Below are 21,994 nucleotides of genomic sequence, written 5' to 3'. Positions count from 1 at the left end.
ATGTCTGTGCTGGTCTTAGTTGCGGCATGCGGGATCTTTGTTGTGGCATACGGGCTCCTAGTTGCAGTATGCGGGATCTAGTTCCCGCGTGCTGCAGGCCCCCTGCACTGGGAGCATGGAGTCTTAACCACTGGATCACCAGGGAAGCCCCATGAGTTTCTTAAATTGTTCTTCCCTGTTTCATAGCCAGGGAGGAACAAATTGTCTTTCATTTGAAAGTGCATTTATACTTAGAAGCAACAGCACAACACTTGTTATTAGCATTTCCTGTATTTCAGGCACTACACTAGACATTGGAGTTTACAAAGAGATACAATATAAAAATATTATGGTCCTGAATATGAGCTGAACCTTGATGCTTAGGTAGGATTAAGATAGATAGTCTTATGACCATAAGCTCCCTGATTTTGGGTACTTACATCTTACTCATTTTTGCCTTCCTCTGCCAGGTAGCCCAGTTGTTTTCATTTTGTTTTTTAACTTTGGGAGTTGTGCAGATGGAATGTGGTAGACAGGAGGGCAAAGATAGAATCTACTTGGTGGCAAGGAGCAGATTGGCTAGGCTGGAGGACTGTGTTCCAATGAATGGACACAGTAGGAGATAAAGCTGGGAAAGTAGTTTGGGGTCAGATTACTGAATGTAAGGCTAAGGAGTTTGAACTTTAAAAAAACATTCATACATACATACATAAAAAGTTATGTATTTATTTCGGCTGTGTTGGGTCTTTGCACACGGGCTTTCTCTAGTTGCGGCGAGCAGGGGCTACTCTTCAATGCGGTGCGTTGCGGTGGCTTCTTCTTGTGGAGTACAGGCTCTAGGCGTGTGGGCTTCAGTGGTTGTGGTGCACGGGCTTAGCTGCTCTACGGCATGTGGTATCTTCTCGGACCAGGGCTCGAACCTGTGTCCCCTGCATTGGCAGGTGGATTCTTAACCACTGCACCACCAGGGAAGTCCCTGGACTTAATGTTTTAAATAGTATGAACCTATTAAAGGTTTTTAAATGGTGTGGCACATTTGTCATTGTATGGAAGTGTTCGATTCTTAGAAATTTTCCTGAGTGGAAGTGTTGACATTTAATTACTTTGTTAAAAAATCTTGGCTCTTTCTTGAATTTTCTTTTGATCCTTACTCTCTAAGCCTAGTCCTATCTACCTGTATTTATTGAATTCTAACTTTTCCATCTCCTGAGGAATTTTGCTCTGCTAGGTCTCCACCCCTCACTCCTACATCATCAGCTGAGCTCTTCTCCTGCTATCTTCAGAAATGTATGAGTTATTTCTTAGAAAACTTGCATCCTATTTCTCTCCTACATTTCACTCTTTCCCTCAAAGAGCTCATCCTTTTCATTTATCTCCTCTCTAATACCAGCTCTCTACTCCATATGATGCATGCTGCCTTCTCATCAACATTGCATTTTCCTATTCTTACCTTCCAGTCTGTTCCTTCACGGGGCATGACCTTCCTTTTATTTGGAGAGTTTTATGTTTTTGAAGCTTTTTCTGACTTCATTCATTATTGATCTGTGCCTCCGTTTTCTGCATTTCTGTGGCAAATCATAGCCTGAACTATGTTATTTAGTACCTGATTACATCATCTTTAATTGGTACCCTTATTGTTTCAACTATGATTTGGTTTTCACAACTGAATTAGAACCTTCTTGAGGGTAGGGACTATAAGCATATAGATGACACTCAGTAAATGCTTAAGGATTGATTATATCTCTTTATATAGAGAGCTAAAGCCATTGTTTCTCTTGGAGAATTTGGAATTCAGACATTTTATTGGTGGCCATTTTTGCATAAATAAGAAGGCCAGTAAAAATGATTAAGTAAAGGAGGTTTGTTGGGACTTCTGACAAAAATCTTAATGGTAAAATTTAGACGATACTTTGGGACTTCATGTACTTTACAAAAATAGCTGTTATTTATAGTTCTGTAGTTGAGTAGTATTTACTAGTCTAGCATTTGTATATTTGTATGTGATTATAACTCACACTTAAAAATAACACTTAAAAATAACATTTCTCATGAAAGATATGGAGTTTTACAGTCAGATCCAAAGAAGTCTCCAAGGTACACATTTTAACAAGCACCTGTCTTAACCTAGTTCGTATTAGCCTCTTCTCCTTGAAGTGCCTATAATCAGTAAGTAAAACTTTTTTTTACAGATGTTTCTGTACTTTGAAGATCATGGACTAGTGACATGTTCTGCTGATCATCTCATTATTTTGTGGAAAAATGGAGAACGAGAATCTGGATTGCGGAGCTTAAAGTTATTTCAAAAATTAGAGGAGAATGGTGACTTATATCTTGCTGTCTAGTTTAAGGAATTTGAACACCTGTGCATGAACCTTGAACAGCAAATATAGGGGTAATACTCTGAAAACCATTACCATATTAATCACTTAAATTTTGTAATTTTTTTTTCTTGTTACTCCGTAAAATTCCAATTGTTTGTTTGAATTCTTTTTTAATTCCAATTGTTTGAATTCTTTTTTCTGGGGCTGCAAACCAGGAACACGTTGCTTCTCAGGTATTAGTACTTTCACCAAAGAATATTGCACAAGTTTTTCATTTGACTTTTCACATAACAGTTACCTGAAACCATTGCAGGAATGGGTCTAATTTCAGCAGTGAATTTTCAGAAAGTGAAGTTTTCAGAGTTCATCACATATACCTGTTGAAGCAGAATTAAATTATACCACAGTGTCCTCACAGAGATAAATTTTTTATGCTTTGAAAAAACTACACCAGAAATTATATGAGTTTATGTTTAATGAGGAGAAGAGTACTTTTGGAACCTCTCACTCTCTTTAATGTAATTATATTGCCTCTAACTAAATTTTTATTCATCAAAAGGGATTAGATTTTTAAAATAGTACATGTAATTTCTTTCCTTTAGCCTTTTTGGATTTTGAAATACCTTTGTTCTCCAAAGTAAGTTAGTATTTTAACTATACCTGTCATTCTTTTAAAGATTTATTCAAGGAACCTACTTTTTGGGAAATAAATATACATGATCATTATAGACGATATTTTGGGAGAAAAATGAAAAATCCGGTGAAGAGTAAATAGGTAGGATGTAGCATATCTTGAACTTAAACCTTGAGATATCCAGAAAACTGATGCCTCCCTGTAGGAAATGAAGATTCCATAATAATTGTACTTTGTGCTGCTATTGAAGTGGTGAGTGCTGTGTTTTAAGCTTCTTAATTTGAACCTAGACCCTGGGAGGAGGTAGAAATAGAAATAACAGTCTTTTTTATTCTTTGGCTTTCTTTCTACTAAAATCCCTATAAACACAAATCAGGAGGAATCTTATCAGGGTGTTTTTTTTCCCCCTAGCCTGAACAGCTATTGACTAGATTCTTGGTAACAGACCAGCAGCAGCCCCTCATATATGCCAGAGATGAGAGCTAGATCAGTAAAGTTACAGTGTTTTCAAAGTGCCTGATTCATCTTACCATTGGCTCAAATATGAAATGCTTGAGACAGGCATCACTTATGAGTTTCTTGCAGACCACTGAGATTTAATCATCTTCATCACCCCATCAGCCTTAGAGCACTCTTTCTCCCTTTTGGTACTAAAGAATAAAAATTAAAAAGTGTTCCATACATTAAAAAATGGGTGGGTTTAATTGTGGAGTTAATCTTAAACTGCTGATGAAAGAATCGTATTGAAGTAAACACCAGGTGGCTGATGTGTCAGAGGACTAATCCTTCTCAAAGAACACTTTCTGGATTTATTTTTTTCATCACACACACCCTAATGGAATCTTTGTAAATTGTTGTCACTAGTTTTACCTTTGACAGTTGTTGTTTCCTCAACTACCTACAAAGTCTGGAAGAGCTATGGTCATCTATGCCAGACCAGTGCCATAATGTTATAAATAAGGAAGCTGAAGCCCAGTCAGGTAAGGCCTTCCAGTTAGTTAGCTCAATTCTCATTAGCATCAGTAAACGAATTTAAAAACAGAAATTGAACATGACTGGAATGAGAGAGAAGGGTTGTATGATTACCCCTTGAGCAAAACCAGATAATGTTCCTAGTCATTGTTTCTGTTTTAATTCACAATGAAAATACCTTTATGGAGAAATACAATAAAATTTATGTAACCTCCATTATATAATAGAAGAATGTGAATAGAAAAATTAGCACTGCCTCTTAGCGGACAGATTGTTGTTATCGTGGCATACATATCTGAGCAGTCATACTGAGGCACTGCTAATCTTTTATACTGAAATTGGAACGTGGGTAGGATTCCTAAACCAGGCAGACATGCATTTTGGGCTGAGTGCGTCAGATTATTGATCAGAGTCATTTTTAGGCTTTTAATTTTCTTCCATAGATGGACTTTCTCTTATTACCAGCTAGCTTTTTCTTTGGAGATTCTACTATTAAGTCATGAGTTTTAAAGTTTTCTTGACTTGTATAAGATATTCAATGAATTATAAAAGGAATTCATAGATTCTTAACTGCTTTTTTCCCTAATTTGTTCTGGATTAGTATTATGTAATAGTAATCTATTCACATGAATGATACAAACCACAGGTGAGTTGGGGGAGCAAATAGTACTGATGAAAGTACCACTGTGAGTCCCTCTGTTATTAAAATCTAGAGGAAAACCTCCAACCCATTCACGGGAACTTGATGGTTTTTGCTTTCATGAATGCCCTAAGGTCAGAGATGGGAGTAAAACAGTGAGATGGGAAAATCTAGCAGGGACTCAGACTTGATGGCTGCTTACTAGTTGTATGCAGAGTGCTGCAAAAAGTTGAACTTTCAAATTAGAAGAATACAACTGTAACTGAGGTCGATAAATATTATGTGCATTTTTTCCATTTCCCTAGCTTAGCTTTCAGTGCTGTTACATTTGCAACACCAGAAGTAATACTATGCTGTGGGCCTTGTCATTTTTATTTAAAAATACCCTTATTACCTCATTCTCTGGCTTACTCACATAACACAATCAAGAGCCTAAACTTGAGGGACATTGTATTTATCTTTCTCAAGTTGAGTGCGTTCTGATTAATAGATGAGGCTTGTTCTTTGTCCACAAGACTAACCAGTCCTAACTCTGAAGGTAAGCATATTTTAAAATCTTAAATTGGAAGTAAAGAATAGCCTAATTAAATTATAGGGTTATTCTGGTCCCGGTAACAGTATTTTATAACTAACTTCTGGTTAAGTAGTAGTAGTAATGTGACTTCTAGTTTAGATCATGTTATATTTTCCTCAATTAATAGGGTTCCCCTCAACACAGACTTACGCTCAGTATGAGAGACAATTATAATAGTTTATACTCACTCATCTGATACACATACCATCTGAAAGACTATTTGGAGGAATGCACTATTTAGTTAGCAACTCAGTAGATTACACCATAGTAGATTACACTGATAAAGAGCAGAGCTATGCTAAAGCTTTAGTACCTGGCAGTGTTAATATGAAATTAATTTGAAATTATACTGAGTCAGTTCTAACAAACATTCACATAGAAAAATGTCAGACATCTGATGAATGTCACTTACCAAATGGAACCAAAAGTGAGATGGTCAAGGAAAGACTGTCGTTGCTTCAGGCAAGCTTCTGAAGCCTAGGCAAATTATTTAGCTCCTTAAAATGGGATTCTGACATCCTGAATTTAATGTGTTCTGAAAACAAAGCGTGTGACTCATGAAATAAAGAACACTAAACCAAAATATTGAAATTATGAAAAATTTAGGCCAAAGAGGTAAAATAAAAACAGCTGTTAGGAATTAAAAATGGCTGTAGGAATTTAGTTACAAGTACTTCACAAAAACATTTTCATCACATTTACTTAGTGCAGCATTACAATACAAAGCTAGCTGCTGTCCTGACCAAGCAAGTTCTCTTACCATCTAACAAAAATAATTTAGGTACATTTCTTTGCATGGAATTGTCATATATGTTTCCATTTGTTGGTACAAAACATAGAAAAAAACATTGGCATGTTTTGTAGTGATAAGTAATTTTTGCCCCCATGTACTAGTTCCACGTGTTCTGCATTCCAATTTTCATTTGAAAAAAGTAACTAACTACTGGTTCAGTTAATTTAGTCTCTATTTGTTTATACCTCTTAGAAATGCAGCATGAAGTACAGAGAATTTGAAAGAAAAACAAAGATTTTGTTTACAGAATCTCTAATTTATAATACATAGTGAAGGGTTGGCTGGTAAAAGAGAAAAGAAAATCTCAAGTCTGACTTCATGTAGACCACAGAAAGTTGTGAAAAGAGCTGTATAAAAATATGCACTTGTGCTTTAGAAGCTTTTAGCATACAATTAATAGCTTAAAATAGTATTTACTGCTTCCCCATATGCTATTTTCTGATATATTTACACACCTTGCAATCTTTTTTTCATCATTAAAGCAAAATGGCATGATCTTAAATATAGATAGGTTAAAAACGTCTGAACCTTGAAACTTCCTCTGTCTCCTCAGTACTCGGCACAACGTACTCCATGGACTTAAACCCTGAAAATTTAGATTGCTTTAATAAAAATTTTAAACAGCAAATGTATATAAATTTTTTTTAAAAAAAAGCTTGTCCAAGGGCATTCAGATTAATGGCTTGTATATAATACCTACTATAGTGCCTTGTAACTGCCTCTGTAAACCAGAAATAAAGGGAAAAAGCTCTTGGATTCCCCACAGACAAGATGTCACTTCCTTCCCCATCATGGTTGGCTTTCTGTTAAGATGAATCCCTTTTGCAGGAGAGAGGACTACACAGGCTGCTGATACCAGTCTAGAGAAGGCACTCACCAGGCCAAGACAGACTGTGTTCTAACTTGGGTGTTACACCATTGATGAGAACCACCTAGCCATGGAGGCTCTGAAGCTAACTAGTTTATCAGCAGTTTGGTCCTAGTTGTTTTGCTCACTTTATATGGGTTTCTTTTCTTAGATATTCTTATGAACCTTTTAGATTGATGCTCTTGAGGAAAATAGTCAAGCTAAACAGTGATGGTGACTTCCATGGTAAAAGATGAGCTAAACCACTAGCTAAGCTACATGGTCCATCATCCACAGAGATGGTGGGCTCGTGGGCACCAAGTCTTTGCTGCACGTCTCCTGCTAGTTACAGTGAATCAGCTGCAGGGTTTGATGAGGGCAGACAGGATGACAGCAGGGCAAAGGATTTTGCCATGTGTTTGTTCTGTCACTAAGTGATTGTTCAAAAGAACGTATATTTTTCTTCATGTAACATAATTTTCTAAAAATGAAATTTGGGAAGTTGAATGATTAAAAGTCAGATATTAAACATTAGCTCCTTAACCTACATCTCTCATTTTCATTATGAAGGAAAGCCTCTTGTTTACACTACTGTGATTCACAGTGCCCTTTGTAGATCAAGAGGTCACCTTCTCTGTCTTGGCTTTAGCTGTCAGATGGAAGCCTCAGACTTTTGCACTTTAGGTCATCTAACATCTTCCAGTGTTTGTAGTTATCGGCCAAATGCTGCATCAGGGTTGGCAGGTGTGCAAAGGCTGCAAGGATATAAGAGAATAAAAAGAAGCCTGTTAAATTAGATTCCAGGAGCATTTATAAGGTTGGGGCTCTGTGGGACAAACTTGGGATTACAATTGGAGGAGAGGTACCCTAGGTTAGGCCTAAGGTGAACACAGAAGCATGAGAAGGATGAGTTACTAAACACTGGTTTCTGAAATATGAACAGGTCCTTTTAACTAAAAATTGATAACAACAAAAGATCAGAAAGAGAAATTAAAGAAACAATCCCATTTACCATCACATCAAAAAGAATAAAATACCTTGGAATCAACCTACCTAAGGAGGCAAAAAACCTGTACCCTGAAAACTATAAGATGTTGATGAAAGAAATCAAGGATGACACAAACACATGGAAGGATACCATGTTCTTGGGTTGGAAGAATAAATATTGTGAAAATGACTATACTACCCAAGGCAATCTACAGATTCAGTGCAATCCCTATCAAGATACCGATGACATTTTTCACAGAACTAGAATGAAAATTTTTTTAATTTGTAAGGAAACACAAAAGACCCTGAATAGCTAAAGCAATCCTGAGGAAGAAAATCAGAGCTGGAGAAATCAGGCTCCCTGGCTTCAGACTATACTTCAAAGCTACAGTAATCAAAGTGGTATGGTACTGGCACAAAAACAGAAGTATAGATCAATGGAACAGGACAGAAAGCCCAGAAATAAACCCATGCATCTATGGTCAATTAATCTACGACAAAGGAAGCAAGAATATACAATGGAGAAAAGATAGTCTCTTCAATAAGTGGTGCTGGGGAAACTGGACAACTACATGTTAAAGAATGAAACTAGAACATTCTGTAACACCATACACAAAAATAAACTCGAAATGGATTGAAGACCTAAATGTCAGGCTGGCTACTATAAAACTCTTAGAGGAAAACATAGGCAGGACACTCTTCACCATAAATCACAGCAGTATCTTTTTGGATCCACCTTGTACCTAGAGTAATGAAAATAAAAACAAAAATAAACAAATGGGACCTAATTAAACTTAAAAGCTTTCGCACAGCAAAGGAAACCATAGACAAAACGAAAATACAACCCACAGAATGGGAGAAAATATTTGCAAATGAAGCAACCAACAAGGGATTAATCTCCAAAATATACCAACAGTTCATGCAGCTCTGTATCAAAAAAAAAAAAAAATCAAAAAATGGGCAGAAGATCTAGATAGACATTTCTCCAAAGAAGACATATGGATGGCCAAAAGCACATGAGAAGATGTTCAACGTCACTCAATGAGAAATGCAAATCAAAACCACAATGAGGTATCACCTCAAACCAGTCAGAATGGCCATTATTAAAAAGTCTACAAATAACAAATGCTGGAGAGGGTGTGGAGAAAAGGGAACCCTCCTACACTGTTGGTGCGAATGTAAATTGGTGCAGCCACTATGGAAAACGGTATGGAGGTTCCTTAAAAAACTAAGAATAGAGCTACCATATGACCCAGCAATCCCACTCTTAGGCGTATACCCAGAGAAGACTAATTCAAAAAGATATATATGCACCCCAATGTTCACTGCAGCACTCTTTACAGTAGCCAAGACATGGAAGCAACCTAAATGTCCCTTGACAGATGAATGGATGAAGAAGATGTGGTATACACACACACACACACACACACACAAACACACACACACACAATGGAATATTACTCAGCCATGAAAAAGAGTGAGATAATGCCATTTTCAGCAACATGGATGGACCTAGAGATTATCATACTAAGTGAAGTACGTCAGAAAGAGAAAGACAAATATCATATGATATCACTTACATGTGGAATCTGAAAAAAAAGATACAATTCAACTTATTTACAAAACAGAAATAGACTCACAGACTTTGAAAACAAATTTATGGTTACCAAAGGGGAAACACGGGGGGAGGGACAAATTAGGAGTTTGGGGTTAACATATATACACTAAATAGATAATCAACAAGAATCTACTGTATAGCACAAGGAACTCTACTCAATGTTCTGTAATAGCCTATATGGGAAAAGGATCTGAAAAAGAATGGATATATGTATATGTATAACTGAATCACTTAGCTGTACACCTGAAAGTAACCCAACATTGTAAGTCAATTATACTCGGATATAAAATAAAAATTAAATTCAAAAAAGTTAAAAAAGGATCTCAAAAAAATGAAAAGCTGTTTATCAACTGATATTATGAAAAGAATCTGTGATTCAGAGTAGACTTAGTATATTTTATGTTCTCTTTAGAATTTCCTCCAATGACAGAATAAAACAACTGTAAGCTTTGGAAACATGTCCTTGGAAGAGCTGAACACCTGTTTATCCAGTTACCAAACATCCACTGAGTCTTCCATACACATGGTTTGTGCTGAGGACACACAAAGTGTTCATGCACCCCCAGCACACCTGGCCACAAGCAGCTGACTTTTTCTTTTAAGTTACATTTCATTTACACCTTTAGGCCCAGCCTCTGTCATTAAAGGTAACCATCATAAAGTATAGCAGAATATTCTGTTTGTGGGTAACAAAACAGGAACTGTCTTACCATCCCAAGCATCAAACATGTCTGTTATGAAGTAGTCAATAAAGGAGATCTGGGACTTGGGGATGCTACAGGTATTCCGGTCAAACACTGGCATCACTACAGGTAGCCCCTGTCTCTTCTCTTCATCAGTCTGTAAGAAATAACACAGGGCTGTAGGGCACATAAGGAGCTGTCACAGTAACATCTAGTTTGTCAGAACCACTCTGTGAAAATGGGTCATAATCCAGTTGTATCTGTGAAGAAATTGCCTTGGCAAGGTCCTGAGGCTTATATAAGACAACCACCTGATGAGCTACTGTGACTGGATTCAGGTCTTCTGACTCTCAAATGTGTTATGCTATCTTACAGCACCTCCTGAAGCACTTATCTCAGGATTTGTAGCCCCTTTTCTGAGATCTGTTTTCATGATCGCAAGGTCAAGACTATTTTCAAAGTAACACTGATAATACTAAGTGGCGTTTATACTGAGGGTACAGGAGCGATGGTGTGTTTAAAACTGCTGACGCCTTAGGGTGAATCAAAGAACTGGCACCAAGCTGTACAAATAGTCATTGTATTATTCACTGTCATATGCTTGCACTTTAAAAAGAAAGCCAATTTCACTTAAGAATGTCTTCATTAAAGTAGTAAGAATTATTAATCTTATTTAAACTTGACCTTTGAAAATACGTCTTTTTAATATTGTGTGTGACAAAATCGGAAATACATACAAAGCCCTTGTGCTGCACATCAACGTATTATGGTAGTCTGGATGAAAAGCAGTTAGGCAGTTGAGCTGAACTAGCTTCTGTTTTTCATGAAATAACTATGTTTTACTCAAAAGAATGACAAACTATGAGATTTTTCAGATTGGGGTATTTGGTCATGCAATTCTCAAGATATGTGTAAATCTGAGTATTTGGCACATTAGAGTGTATGTTTTATGCATAAGGTCATAATTCACTGGGCTGAAATTGAGATCCACATTTACTGGTAGTATGCTGAACCAGAGGCTGGCTGATCAGAGACCTCATTTGTAACCTGATTTTTAGGTCACACTGTCTTGTGAACATTAGTACTTTCCTTTCTGGGAAAAGGACACCTAAACAGGGAGATTACATTAAAGAACTTAAAAGTGGTTCTTTTCTGTTCCCCATTCACATACTTTGAGAATAACTAGGAGTAGGATTTTAAGTCTTCTCTGGGGGTCCTGGGAAGCCCCGTTAATGGCCTCCTACCAGTTTTTGGCTCAGCTTGCTCATTTCAGGTCAGTAGATTAGTCAGCCTTAAAATAGCCACTGCTGTTCAAGGAGTAGTTTGGGTTTTTTCCCCTCTCTTTCTGGCAAGCTCAGAACTGCTTGTCCTATTTTTCTTTGATTCATGGGCTCTCTTCCGATCCTTGAAAGCTGCACCTAACTTACTGGGTCCTCGGCTGCCCTTTGCCCCTGCCAACCCTTTTAGACATTATCAGCTATTCTTTTATTCTGCCTCAGCGGTATGTTCCAGCCATATAGGCACACAACTCTCCCCCCCCACCACCCCCGTCCCCAAATACATTACTTGTAGCTACTTGTGACATGTTTATCACAAATAATAAACATTAGTCCTTAGAGCCTCTTCTTTGAAAGTAGGCCTCTTTTAAATGGCATCTTGTGGTCTACTACGTTATTCTCCTTTAATTCCTCTTCACACTGCCAAAGTTGCTGTTTTCCTTATATAAAAATTCTGGTTTTCTTCCCTACTAATTTTGCTCATAACCCTTTGTTCTCCCAGAACTCTCCCAGAATGTCCTTTCCCATTTCTAAATTTTGAAATCCTTCAAAAAAAAACAAAAACACCAGCTCTAACACCTTTTCCACAAAGCCCTTTTATCTAGAAAAAAAAACTCTTTCTGAACTCTTAGGACTTAACATATACCTCCTTTAGAAGTGTTTTCATTTTTTTGTTTGTTTTTTTTTTGCGGTACGCGGGCCTCTCACTGTTGTGGCCTCTCCCGTTGCGGAGCACAGGCTCCGGACGCGCAGGCTCAGTGGCCATGGCTCATGGGCCCAGCTGCTTCGCGACATGTGGGATCTTCCTGGACCGGGGCACGAACCTGTGTCCCCTGCATCGGCAGGCGGACTCTCAACCACTGCACCACCAGGGAAGCCCTTTCATTTATTTTTAATTTACCAATGTATGGACCTGTTTATGTCTGTCTCCCTCCCCTACTGTATTATGAGCTACCCATGGTGCACTGTTTCCCAGACTGCACCATGGAGATGATAATCTAGTGAATGAATGGAGGATTTCCCAGTTTTTGTGGAAATTCAGGATCTAAAAATTTGAGGATGAAAAGATACTTCCAAAGGCTCAGTTTATCCCCCTTCGCCTAGAGAGAGTTTAGTTAGTGACCAGCCACATCATAGTCTCTTGAGGGACCAGATTTCTGTGCCAGGCAAGGGTGAGCCATTGCTTTCCAGGGAGGAGTCATTTATTTACTGTGACCCGGGGCCATTCCCAGAAGGGAGGTGGAGCTTCCCTAGAGAGGCAGCACACCTGTGCAAAGTACTCCTCGGAGATCCTTCCGGCCCATTCGATACATAGGTCCAGGGGGCGGCATGGATTGGCCACGTCAGCACACTTAATCATCATGCGCTTAATCAGGATTTGATTTTCAGGAAAGTTCTTCCCAATAGGGTTGCATTCACAGTCACTGCCTTCAATCTGGAAAACAGATAGGCACATCAGGGTTGTTTCAATATGATGGTGAAGCCCACAAGGGCCAGCTGACCAGATATTAGATGGCAGTCACCCAGGCAAACTTAGGCATGAGACTTGATGAAGGAGGCCTTCCCATCCTTAATTCCATATATGATACATTGATACATTCTTGGGGACGGGGAGCAGTCAAACAATACAAACACACAGAGCTTAAAAGGTCGAAGTCCCTATCACCACCCATCCACAACCTCACTTTCATCCTCTTCCCCAGAGGTAGCTGCTACAAAGCAGGTTTTTGTTTTGTTTTGTTTTTAATGATTTGGTATGTAATCTTAAGGAAGGAGAGCTTTTCTCCCAGTTTTATCAGGAAATGTGTAAAAGCACAAATTCCACTTTCTTAATACATTAAAGATGGGGAAATGCCACATACATGTGACCCTTCAATTATTTCTTGATTTCTTTCTACTTAATATGCCTGACAGCTCCCTCTCTCCTGTGACCTTCTGTCCCACCCCCAGTTACCCACCTCCTCCCACTTTGTTCTTTCTCTTCAGGTATGTGTCCACTCATGCTTTCCAGGCTGCTCTTCTGGCTGGGTGGTAGGGAGGGTGAGACATGTAAGTGTTGGGGGTACTAGGAGCAGAAAGCAGGGCAGGAGCAGGTATATTCAGCCATGTTAAAAAGACTGGTTGTACACTAATACCTACCTAGTGATGGATGTCAGCGGTCCAGAGCCAAGAGGACAGGTCTGTGAGTAGGCTTATGTAAATGCGACAACAGGTCAATTATACAAAATCTAGAAGACTACGATTCCCTGATTTCAAAGATACCATGGAACTGACTGTGTAAACATCTAATTAGCTCTCCAGAGCTCTGCCAAGCTGAAGGACTGTATGACATTTAAGGATTTTTTTGTTTTGGGACTGGACCTATTAAACCATCAATGGGCAGAATTATATTCTGAAGGTTGGTATTTTGATTACTTACCATTGGGAAGATACTGCTTGCTATAGTTACTGCAGTACATAAATCTCAACAGAGTTGGGGGCTTACTTGGATAGATGACCTTCCCAACTCTGAATTCTATGATTCTGTTTTAATTTCCCCCTCTTAAATCCCCAGATCTTTGCTCCCATAAGTCCTCTGTGGAAGGAGAGGGTCCTGGCATTGTGCTGTGGAATCCCTGGGGGATGGAGCAGAACACAGGTGAGGTGGACACTGTTCCTCCATTCAGGCTGGTCATGTGATGGGTCCTACACAGATTGTTTCCTTACTGATCATCAAGTTACATCTACGACAATCATTCCTCATTCATCCACATACGCAACCCTCATACAGGAATGAGTGAAAAGCTTTACTAACTTTATGGGGCTATGAACAGCCTTACAGTATAAGAGGGCAGTTGATCTCATTTTAAACAGTAAGAGATGTGAACTTATGTCCATGTTCCTAAAACCCAAGTTTGTAGGGACCTTAAGGCAGGTCTAAGGCAGGTCTAAGTAAGTTTTAAAAAGGAGAAAGACTTGTATTTTTGTTTTCAACTAGTCACTCCCAATTTAACTTTCTATAGTCTTTAGATACTGACAGGCTTTTAATGCAAATCAGCAGGATTATAGTTCTTTAAAACATCTAATTTTGAGGTCTCCCAAGAGCTCAAAGACCAGAGAACTAGAAAGGCTCTGAAACCCCTAAAATGACACCATTTATTCCAGTCTCTGCTGTCTGCAGGCTCCTTTCATCATAGACTTTGGGCCTACTTTTGTCACTGCTGGCTTTATCTCAGTCAGGGTCTTTCTTTCAAGGAGCTCAGAGTTACTGTGGACACTCTCAATCTATTCTTGTCCTTAGGGAAAACAAGTGACCAGTACTTTCAGCCTTCTTTACCAACTCCAAGCAAATAACCATCTTGCATTCAAGATGGAGAGAAAATGCTTTGAGGCCAGAGTAGGCTCTAATGGAAATACATTCTGGTGTATCTTATTACATGGGAAATGCTTACCTCAGCTGCCATTGGCTTGTTGATGCTGTTCACAAATTTGTTCACATGTTCAAAGTGTTTTGTCATCTCTGTTGCTAAAACCATATCAATAATAGCCTGGCGCAGTGTTCGATAATGGTTCCTAAAATAACCAGAAGACAAAGCGCTTTGTTCACATCATGTCCCGAATTAGAACTGTTCTACCATTTCACCACACTTCCCACAATCTAGGAGGAAGCTAGGGGCACAGAGTTAATGAGTGAAGATCACGAAAAAGTTTACCTGCTCATCTTCCTACTCAGCCAGGACTTGGTGACACTATTCGATTTTCCCCAGTGACAGCTGACTTTCATATCATTTATGAGTATAAAAAAAAAAAGTGTCCCAAGGGTACTTATTTCACAAGGTGATTCCCTTCTACCTTCCCTTGGCAATATCAAAATAGTGAAGTGAAAGGAAATGACAAGTTCTTTCCCTACAAGGCTAGTACAGCAACCTGGTGAGCTGTCCCATGGCATTCAGTGCAGACACAGTGATTCTTGTTACAGAGAAGTGTCATTATTTCTTTTGATGATGGCATTGGAAGAAAGTTTTCCAAATAATGAGCAGTTCTCTAGATTGCAATTAGATAGAAGTTATAATGGAAGGAGCAATAACCCTGCTCAAAATCACCCAGTTCCTATCATCTTTTTCTAACTTCAAGAGCCAGAATGGGGAACTGAATAAAATTGGCTATTGGCAAGAATTCTTCCTATGAAAGTTTTAAAAACAATACTTGATACTGATGAAGCCTTCAGTTGAAGGTGGAATAACTGGTCTCCATATTTTCTCAGGTTTCTGGAGACCAAACAGATGGCTTCAGGTTCATGTTGACAAGTCATCCTTGAGGCCTGAGTGAGCTCTGAGCTCCCTGTGTACTGCCTTTTCTCAGGGGTCTGCACTCCAGCCTGGCTGTTGCTATGTAGGAAATACTCATAGCTTGATGGCAGGGTGGTGGCTGGCAAGAGGAATTGCTCCTATCTGTTCACATTTGGCCAATTCACCAGAGGGGGAATCCTGCCCTACACTGTGGACTCCAGGAGCTCTGCTGGGAGCATGGAACACTGTCTCCTCATGAGTTAGGATTTTAAGTGACTGAAAATTGAGCTGGGGAAAGATGGGTAAGGATACATTTTCCTCAGGTTACACCAAAGACAGGATGTCCTTTTGAGAGGATAAAAATATCTGCTATATTTGTTAGTAGTATAATCAATATTTATAGAGTGCTTTGCAGTGTATAAAACATTTTCATGAACTCACTGAAGACCAGATGGAGTTTAAAAAGATGAACAGTCTAAGCAGAGAATGGAGGAGGGCTGGCTGCACATCAAAGAAATCTATGTGGTCAACGTTTGTGTACATCTTTATGAAGATGTCCTTGCAGCACCTGTGAACATTTAGCAGGCAGTGCTCGCCTTGTGAAGCAGCTCAGGGTAAAGGCACGGCCCCCAAAGTAGGAGTGAGAGCGACGTGACGCTGGGAGGGAAACCCCAAAGAGGCCGCAGCTGCAGGAGGCCAGAGTCCTGGCTGCTGTTGGCCTTCCCTGAGGGCTTCGGCCAGGCCCTGCAGGCTGCACAGCAGCTGAGCGCCACCCACCTCACGGACCTCGTCCTGCCTCACGTCGCCGACCCAGTAGCCCTGTTGCCAGAATGAGCTGAAGTGTGAAAATTGCTCAGCAGGACCAGGCATAGCACGGGCCTCTTCTCTTGTGGTTTCACTTGCCAAGACCACTATCTTGATAATTCTGAGCTCTTCCCACAAGTGTTCATCTAGGGGCATCTACCCCAGCCATGTGGCTGACAGGGTCTTGGTGCTCTGGCCTGGTGTCAGGCCTGAGCCGCTGAAGTGGGAGAGGCGAGTTCAGGAAACTGGACCACCAGGGACCTCCCAGCCCCATGTAGTATCAATCAGCGAGAGTTCTCCCGGAGATCTGTGTCTCAACACTGACCCAGTTCCACCCAACAGCCAGCAATCTCCAGTGCTGGATGCCCCATGCCAAACAACTAGTGAGACAGGAATACAACCCCACCCATTAGCAGAGAGGCTGCCTAAAATCATATTAAGTTCACAGACAACCCAAAACACACCACTGGATGCGGTCCTACCCACCAGAAAGACAAGATCCAGCCCCACCCACCAGAACACAGGCACTGGTCCCCTCCACCAGGAAGCCTACACAAGCCACTGAACCAGCCTCACCCACTGGGGGCAGACACCATAAACAACAGGAACTATGAACCTTCAGCCTGTGCAAAGGAGACCCCAAACACAGTAAGGTACACAAAATAAGCAGACAGAAATATGCAGCAGATGAAGGAGCAAGGTAAAACGCACCAGACCAAACAAATGAAGAGGAAATATGCAGTCTACCTGGAAAAGAATTCAGAGTAATGATAGTAAAGATGATCCAAAATCTTGGAAATAGAATGGAGAAAATACAAGAAATGTTTAACAAGGACCTGGAAGAACTAAAGAGCAAACAAACAATGATGAGCAACACAATAAATGAAATTAAAAATTCTCTAGAAGGAATCAATAGCAGAATAACTGAGGCAGAAGAACGGATAGGTGACCTGGAAGATAAAATAGTGGAGATAACTACTGCACAGCAGAATAAAGAAAAAAGAATGAAAAGAATTGAGGACATCCTCAGAGACCTCTTGGACAACATTATACACACCAACATTTGAATTATAGGGGTCCCAGAAGAAGAAGAGAAAAAGAAAGGGTCGGAGAAAATATTTGAAGAGATTATAGTTGAAAACTTCCCTGACATGGGAAAGGAAAATAGTCAATCAAGTCCAGGAAGCACAGAGAGTCCCATACAGGATAAACCAAGGAGAAATACGCCAAGACACATATTAAACTATCAAAAATTAAATACAAAGAAAAAATGTTACAAGCAGCAAGGGAAAAGCAACAGATAACATACAAAGGAATTCCCATAAAGTTATCAGCTGATTTTTCAGTGGAAACTCTGCAGGCCAGAAGGGAGTGGCAGGATATACTTTAAGTATCTTTTCCGACTGCAATGCTATGAGACTAGATATCAATTATAGGAAAACAGTAAAAGATACAAACACTTGGAGGATAAACCATATGCTACTAAATAACCAAGAGATCACTGAAGAAATCAAAGAGGAAATAAAAAAATACCTAGAAACAAATGACAATGGAGACACAACGACCCAAAACCTATGGGATGCAGCAAAAGCAGTTCTAAGGGGGAAGTTTATAGCAATACAAGCCCACCTTAAGAAGCAGGAAACATCTCGAATAAACAACCTAACCTTGCACCTCAAGCAATTAGAGAAAGAAGAACAAAAAACCCCCAAAGTTAGCAGAAGGAAAGAAATCATAAAAATCAGATCAGAAATAAATGAAAAAGAAATGAAGGAGATGATAGCAAAGATCAATAAAACTAAAGGCTGTTTTATTGAGAAGATAAACAAAATTGATAAGCCATTAGCCAGACTTACCAAGAAAAAAAGGGAGAAGACTCAAATCAACAGAATTAGAAATGAAAAAGAAGTAACAACTGACACTGCAGAAATACAAAGGATCATGAGAGATTACTACAAGCAACTATATGCTAATAAAATGGACAACCTGGAAGCAATGGACAAATTCTTAGGAAAGCACAACCTTCCGAGACTGAACGAGGAAGAAATAGAATATATAAACAGACCAATCACAAGCCTTGACACTGAAACTGTGATTAAAAATCTTCCAACAAACAATAGCCCAGAACCAGATGGCTTCACAGGCCAATTCTATCAAACATTTAGAGAAGAGCTAACACCTATCCTTCTCAAACTCTTCCAAAATATAGCACAGGAACACTCCCAAACTCATTCTACGAGGCCACCATCACCCTGATACCAAAACTAGACAAAGATGCCACAAAAAAAAACTACAGGCCAATATCACTGATGAACATAGATGCAAAAATCCTCAACAAAATACTAGCAAACAGAATCCAACAGCACATTAAAAGGATCATACACCATGATCAAGTGGGGTTTATCCCAGGAATGCAAGGATTCTTCAGTATACGTAAATCAATCAATGTGGTACACCATATTAACAAATTGAAGGATAAAAATCATATGATCATCTCAATAGATGCACGCAAAACTTTTGACAAAATTCAACACTGATTTATGATAAAAATGCTCCAGAAAGTAGGCATAGATGGAACCTACCTCAACATAATAAAGGACAACATATGAAAGGCCCACAGCCAACATCGTTCTCAATGGTGAAAAACTGAAACCATTTCCTCTAAGATCAGGAGCAAGACAAGGTTGTCCACCTTCACCTCTATTATTCCACATAGTTTTGGAAGTTTTAGCCATGGCAATCAGAGAGTAAAAAGAAAGAAAAGGAATCCAAATCGGAAAAGAAGTAGTAAAACTGTCACAGTTAGCAGATTTCATGATACCTACCATACACAGAGAATCCTAAAGATGCTACCAGAAAACTACTATAGGTAATGAATGATTTGGTAAAATAGCAGGATACAAAATTAATGCACAGAAATCTCTTGCATTCCTATACACTAATGATGAAAAATCTGAAAGTGAAATTAAGAAAAAACTCCCATTTACCATTGCAACAAAAAGAATAAAATATCTAGGAATAAACCTACGTACAGAGACAAAAGACCTGTATGCAGAAAATTATGAGACACTGATGAAAGAAATTAAAGATGATACAAATAGATGGAGAGATATACCATGTTCTTGGATTGGAAGAATCAACATTGTGAAAATGACTATAGTACCCAAAGCAATCTACAGATTCAATGCAATGCCTATCAAACTATCAATGGCATTTTTCACAGAACTAGAACAAAAATTTTCACAATTTGTATGGAAACACAAAAGACCTCAAACAGCCAAAGCAAACTTGAGAAAGAAAAACGGAGCTGGAGAAATCAGGCTCCTGGGCTTCAGACTATACTCCAAAGCTACAGTAATTAAGACAGTGTGGTACTGGCACAAAAACAGAAATATAGATCAATGGAACAGGATAGAAAGCCCAGAGAGAAACCTACGCACATATGTTCACCTTATCTTTGATAAAGGATGCAAGAATATACAATGGAGAAAAGACAGACCCTTCAAGAAGTGGTGCTGGGAAAACTGGACAGCTACACATAAAAGAATGAAATTAGAACACTTCCTAACACCATACAGAAAAATAAACTCAAAATAAATTAAAGACCTAAATGTAAGGCCAGACACTATAAAACTCTTAGAGGAAAACAGGCAGAACACTCTATGACATAAATCACAGCAAGATCCTTTTTGACCCATCTCCTAGAAAAATGGAAATAAAAATAAATGGGACCTAATGAAACTTAAAAGCTTTTGCACAGAAAAGGAAACCATAAACAAGACGAAAAGACAAGCCTCAGAATGGAAGAAAATATTTGCAAGCGAAGCAACTGACAAAGGATTAATCTCCAAAATATACAAGCAGCTCATGCAGCTCAATATCAAAAAACAAACAACCCAATCCAAAAATGGGCATTAGACCTAAATAGACATTTCTCCAAAGATGTACAGATTGCCAACAAATACGAGAGGATGCTCAACATCACTAATCATTAGTGAAATGCAAATCAAAACTACAATAAGTAGTTTTGTCACAATGGCTATCATCAAAAAATCTACAAACAATAAATGCTGGAGAGGGTGCGGAGAAAAGCGAACCCTCTTGCACTGTTGGTGGGAATGTAATTGACATGGCCACTATGGAGAGCAGTATGGAGGTTCCTTAAAAAACTAAAAATAGAACTACCATATAAGCCAGCAACCCCACTACCGGGCATATACCCAGAGAAAACCATAATTCAAAATGAGACATACCACAGTGTTCATTGCAGCACTATTTACAATAGCCAGGACATGGAAGCAACTTAAGTGTCCATTGACAGACGAATGGATAAATAAGATGTGGCACATATATACAATTGAATATTGCTCAGCCATAAAAAGAAATGAAATTGAGTTATTTGTAGCGAGGTAGATGGACCTAGAGTCTGTCATACACTGTGAAGTAAGTCAGAAAGAGAAAAACAAATACCGTATGGTAACACATACATATGGAATCTAAAATAAAATTTTAAAAAAGGTCATGAAGAACCTAGCGGCAAGACAGGAATAAAGATGCAGACCTACTAGAGAATGGACTTGAGGACACTGGGAGGGGGAAGGGGAAGCTGGGATGAAGTGAGAGAGTGGCATAGACATATATACACTACCAAACGTAAAATAGATAGCTAGTGGCAAGCAGCCGCATAGCACAGGGAGATCAGCTCGGTGCCTTGTGACCACCTGGAGGGGTGGGATAGGGAGGGTGGAAGGGAGTCGCAAGAGGGAGGGGATATGGGGATACATGTATACATATAGCTGATTCACTTTGTTATATAGCAGAAGGTAACACAACATTGTAAAGCAATTATACTCCAAGAAAGATGTTAAAAAAAAAAAAAGATGAACAGTCTAAAAAGTACAGTTCAGTTTATAAGGTTATTATTTTACTGTCTGATAGAATGGTACAGCCTTCCCCCTAAGAGGAAGCTAAGTACTTGGAGAAGTTAGGGAAAACTGAGTTTCCCACTTACATTTTACAAACCTGAGCACAAGAGCCCGAGCACACAAACCTGTCAATATTCTTGAAAATGTTGCATTTGCTGTCCTTGACCGTAAGCTGGAAGGCCAGGGCTGTGTGGTGACTCTCCAAGACAGCAGTGTCATTATAGAGCACGGCGAGTTCACTGCCTGCGTTGCACAGGAAAGAGTTGGTCCTTCCTGGGTGATCCACGTCATGGACTGTGGCAGCAATCAGGGCAGCCACCTCATCTAGCTGATCGAGGTTTCCCTGGGGTCAGGGAGAGGCAAGGTTGAGCATTACCCACTGGATGTAGGAGACCTTCACTCATCCCTGTCTCTCTGGAGGGGATGAGCCAGGGGGTCCTTCTCTGACTTCCTAGAAGTTAAGAGGCCACCTAGGGTATATCAAATCACCTTGCCGTACTGTGGATTATCTGGAGGGAAACAGAAATCTGAGTAGCAGTTATAATGGATACCTAAATTCTTTCTCCAGAGTTCATTCACTCTAGTTCTTCTGCAGGAGGATGCCGAACAGGCCTTTTCAAATGTATGCTGTGTGGCATATTGCCATGACTCTCTTCTGTGAGAGGATAGAGA

General features: G+C 39.3%; 2 protein-coding genes across 3 annotated transcripts in view; one reads left to right on the top strand and one right to left on the bottom strand.

Moving 5' to 3' along the window:
* The window catches only part of WDR41 (WD repeat domain 41), a 44,968-nt gene extending 41,940 nt beyond the window's left edge, over nucleotides 1-3,028 (top strand). Inside the window, exon 13 of one of the 2 annotated variants that reach the window (XM_024732785.1) lies at nucleotides 2,169-3,028. In XM_024732785.1, coding sequence (XP_024588553.1) covers nucleotides 2,169-2,321 — 153 coding nt within the window. In that variant the 3' untranslated portion in view covers nucleotides 2,322-3,028. The remainder of the gene's footprint in view (nucleotides 1-2,168) is intronic. The other variant, XM_024732786.1, reaches the window with a different exon arrangement.
* A 139-nt stretch (nucleotides 3,029-3,167) lies between these two features.
* The window catches only part of PDE8B (phosphodiesterase 8B), a 34,126-nt gene continuing 15,299 nt past the window's right edge, over nucleotides 3,168-21,994 (bottom strand). The window contains exons 8-12 of the mRNA XM_024732788.1: nucleotides 21,448-21,665; nucleotides 14,757-14,877; nucleotides 12,593-12,760; nucleotides 10,076-10,205; nucleotides 3,168-7,515 (exon numbers count right to left, since the gene is read on the bottom strand). Of these exons, the coding sequence (XP_024588556.1) occupies nucleotides 7,406-7,515; nucleotides 10,076-10,205; nucleotides 12,593-12,760; nucleotides 14,757-14,877; nucleotides 21,448-21,665 (747 nt within the window). The 3' untranslated portion in view covers nucleotides 3,168-7,405. The remainder of the gene's footprint in view (nucleotides 7,516-10,075; nucleotides 10,206-12,592; nucleotides 12,761-14,756; nucleotides 14,878-21,447; nucleotides 21,666-21,994) is intronic.

The sequence above is a fragment of the Neophocaena asiaeorientalis genome, unplaced genomic scaffold (assembly GCF_003031525.2).
Source record: "Neophocaena asiaeorientalis asiaeorientalis breed wild unplaced genomic scaffold, Neophocaena_asiaeorientalis_V1.1 scaffold515, whole genome shotgun sequence".
NCBI classification, from domain to species: domain Eukaryota; kingdom Metazoa; phylum Chordata; class Mammalia; order Artiodactyla; family Phocoenidae; genus Neophocaena; species Neophocaena asiaeorientalis.
The sequence above is the reverse complement of the archived record's forward strand: the minus strand, read 5'-3'. Positions and strand labels throughout refer to the sequence as shown.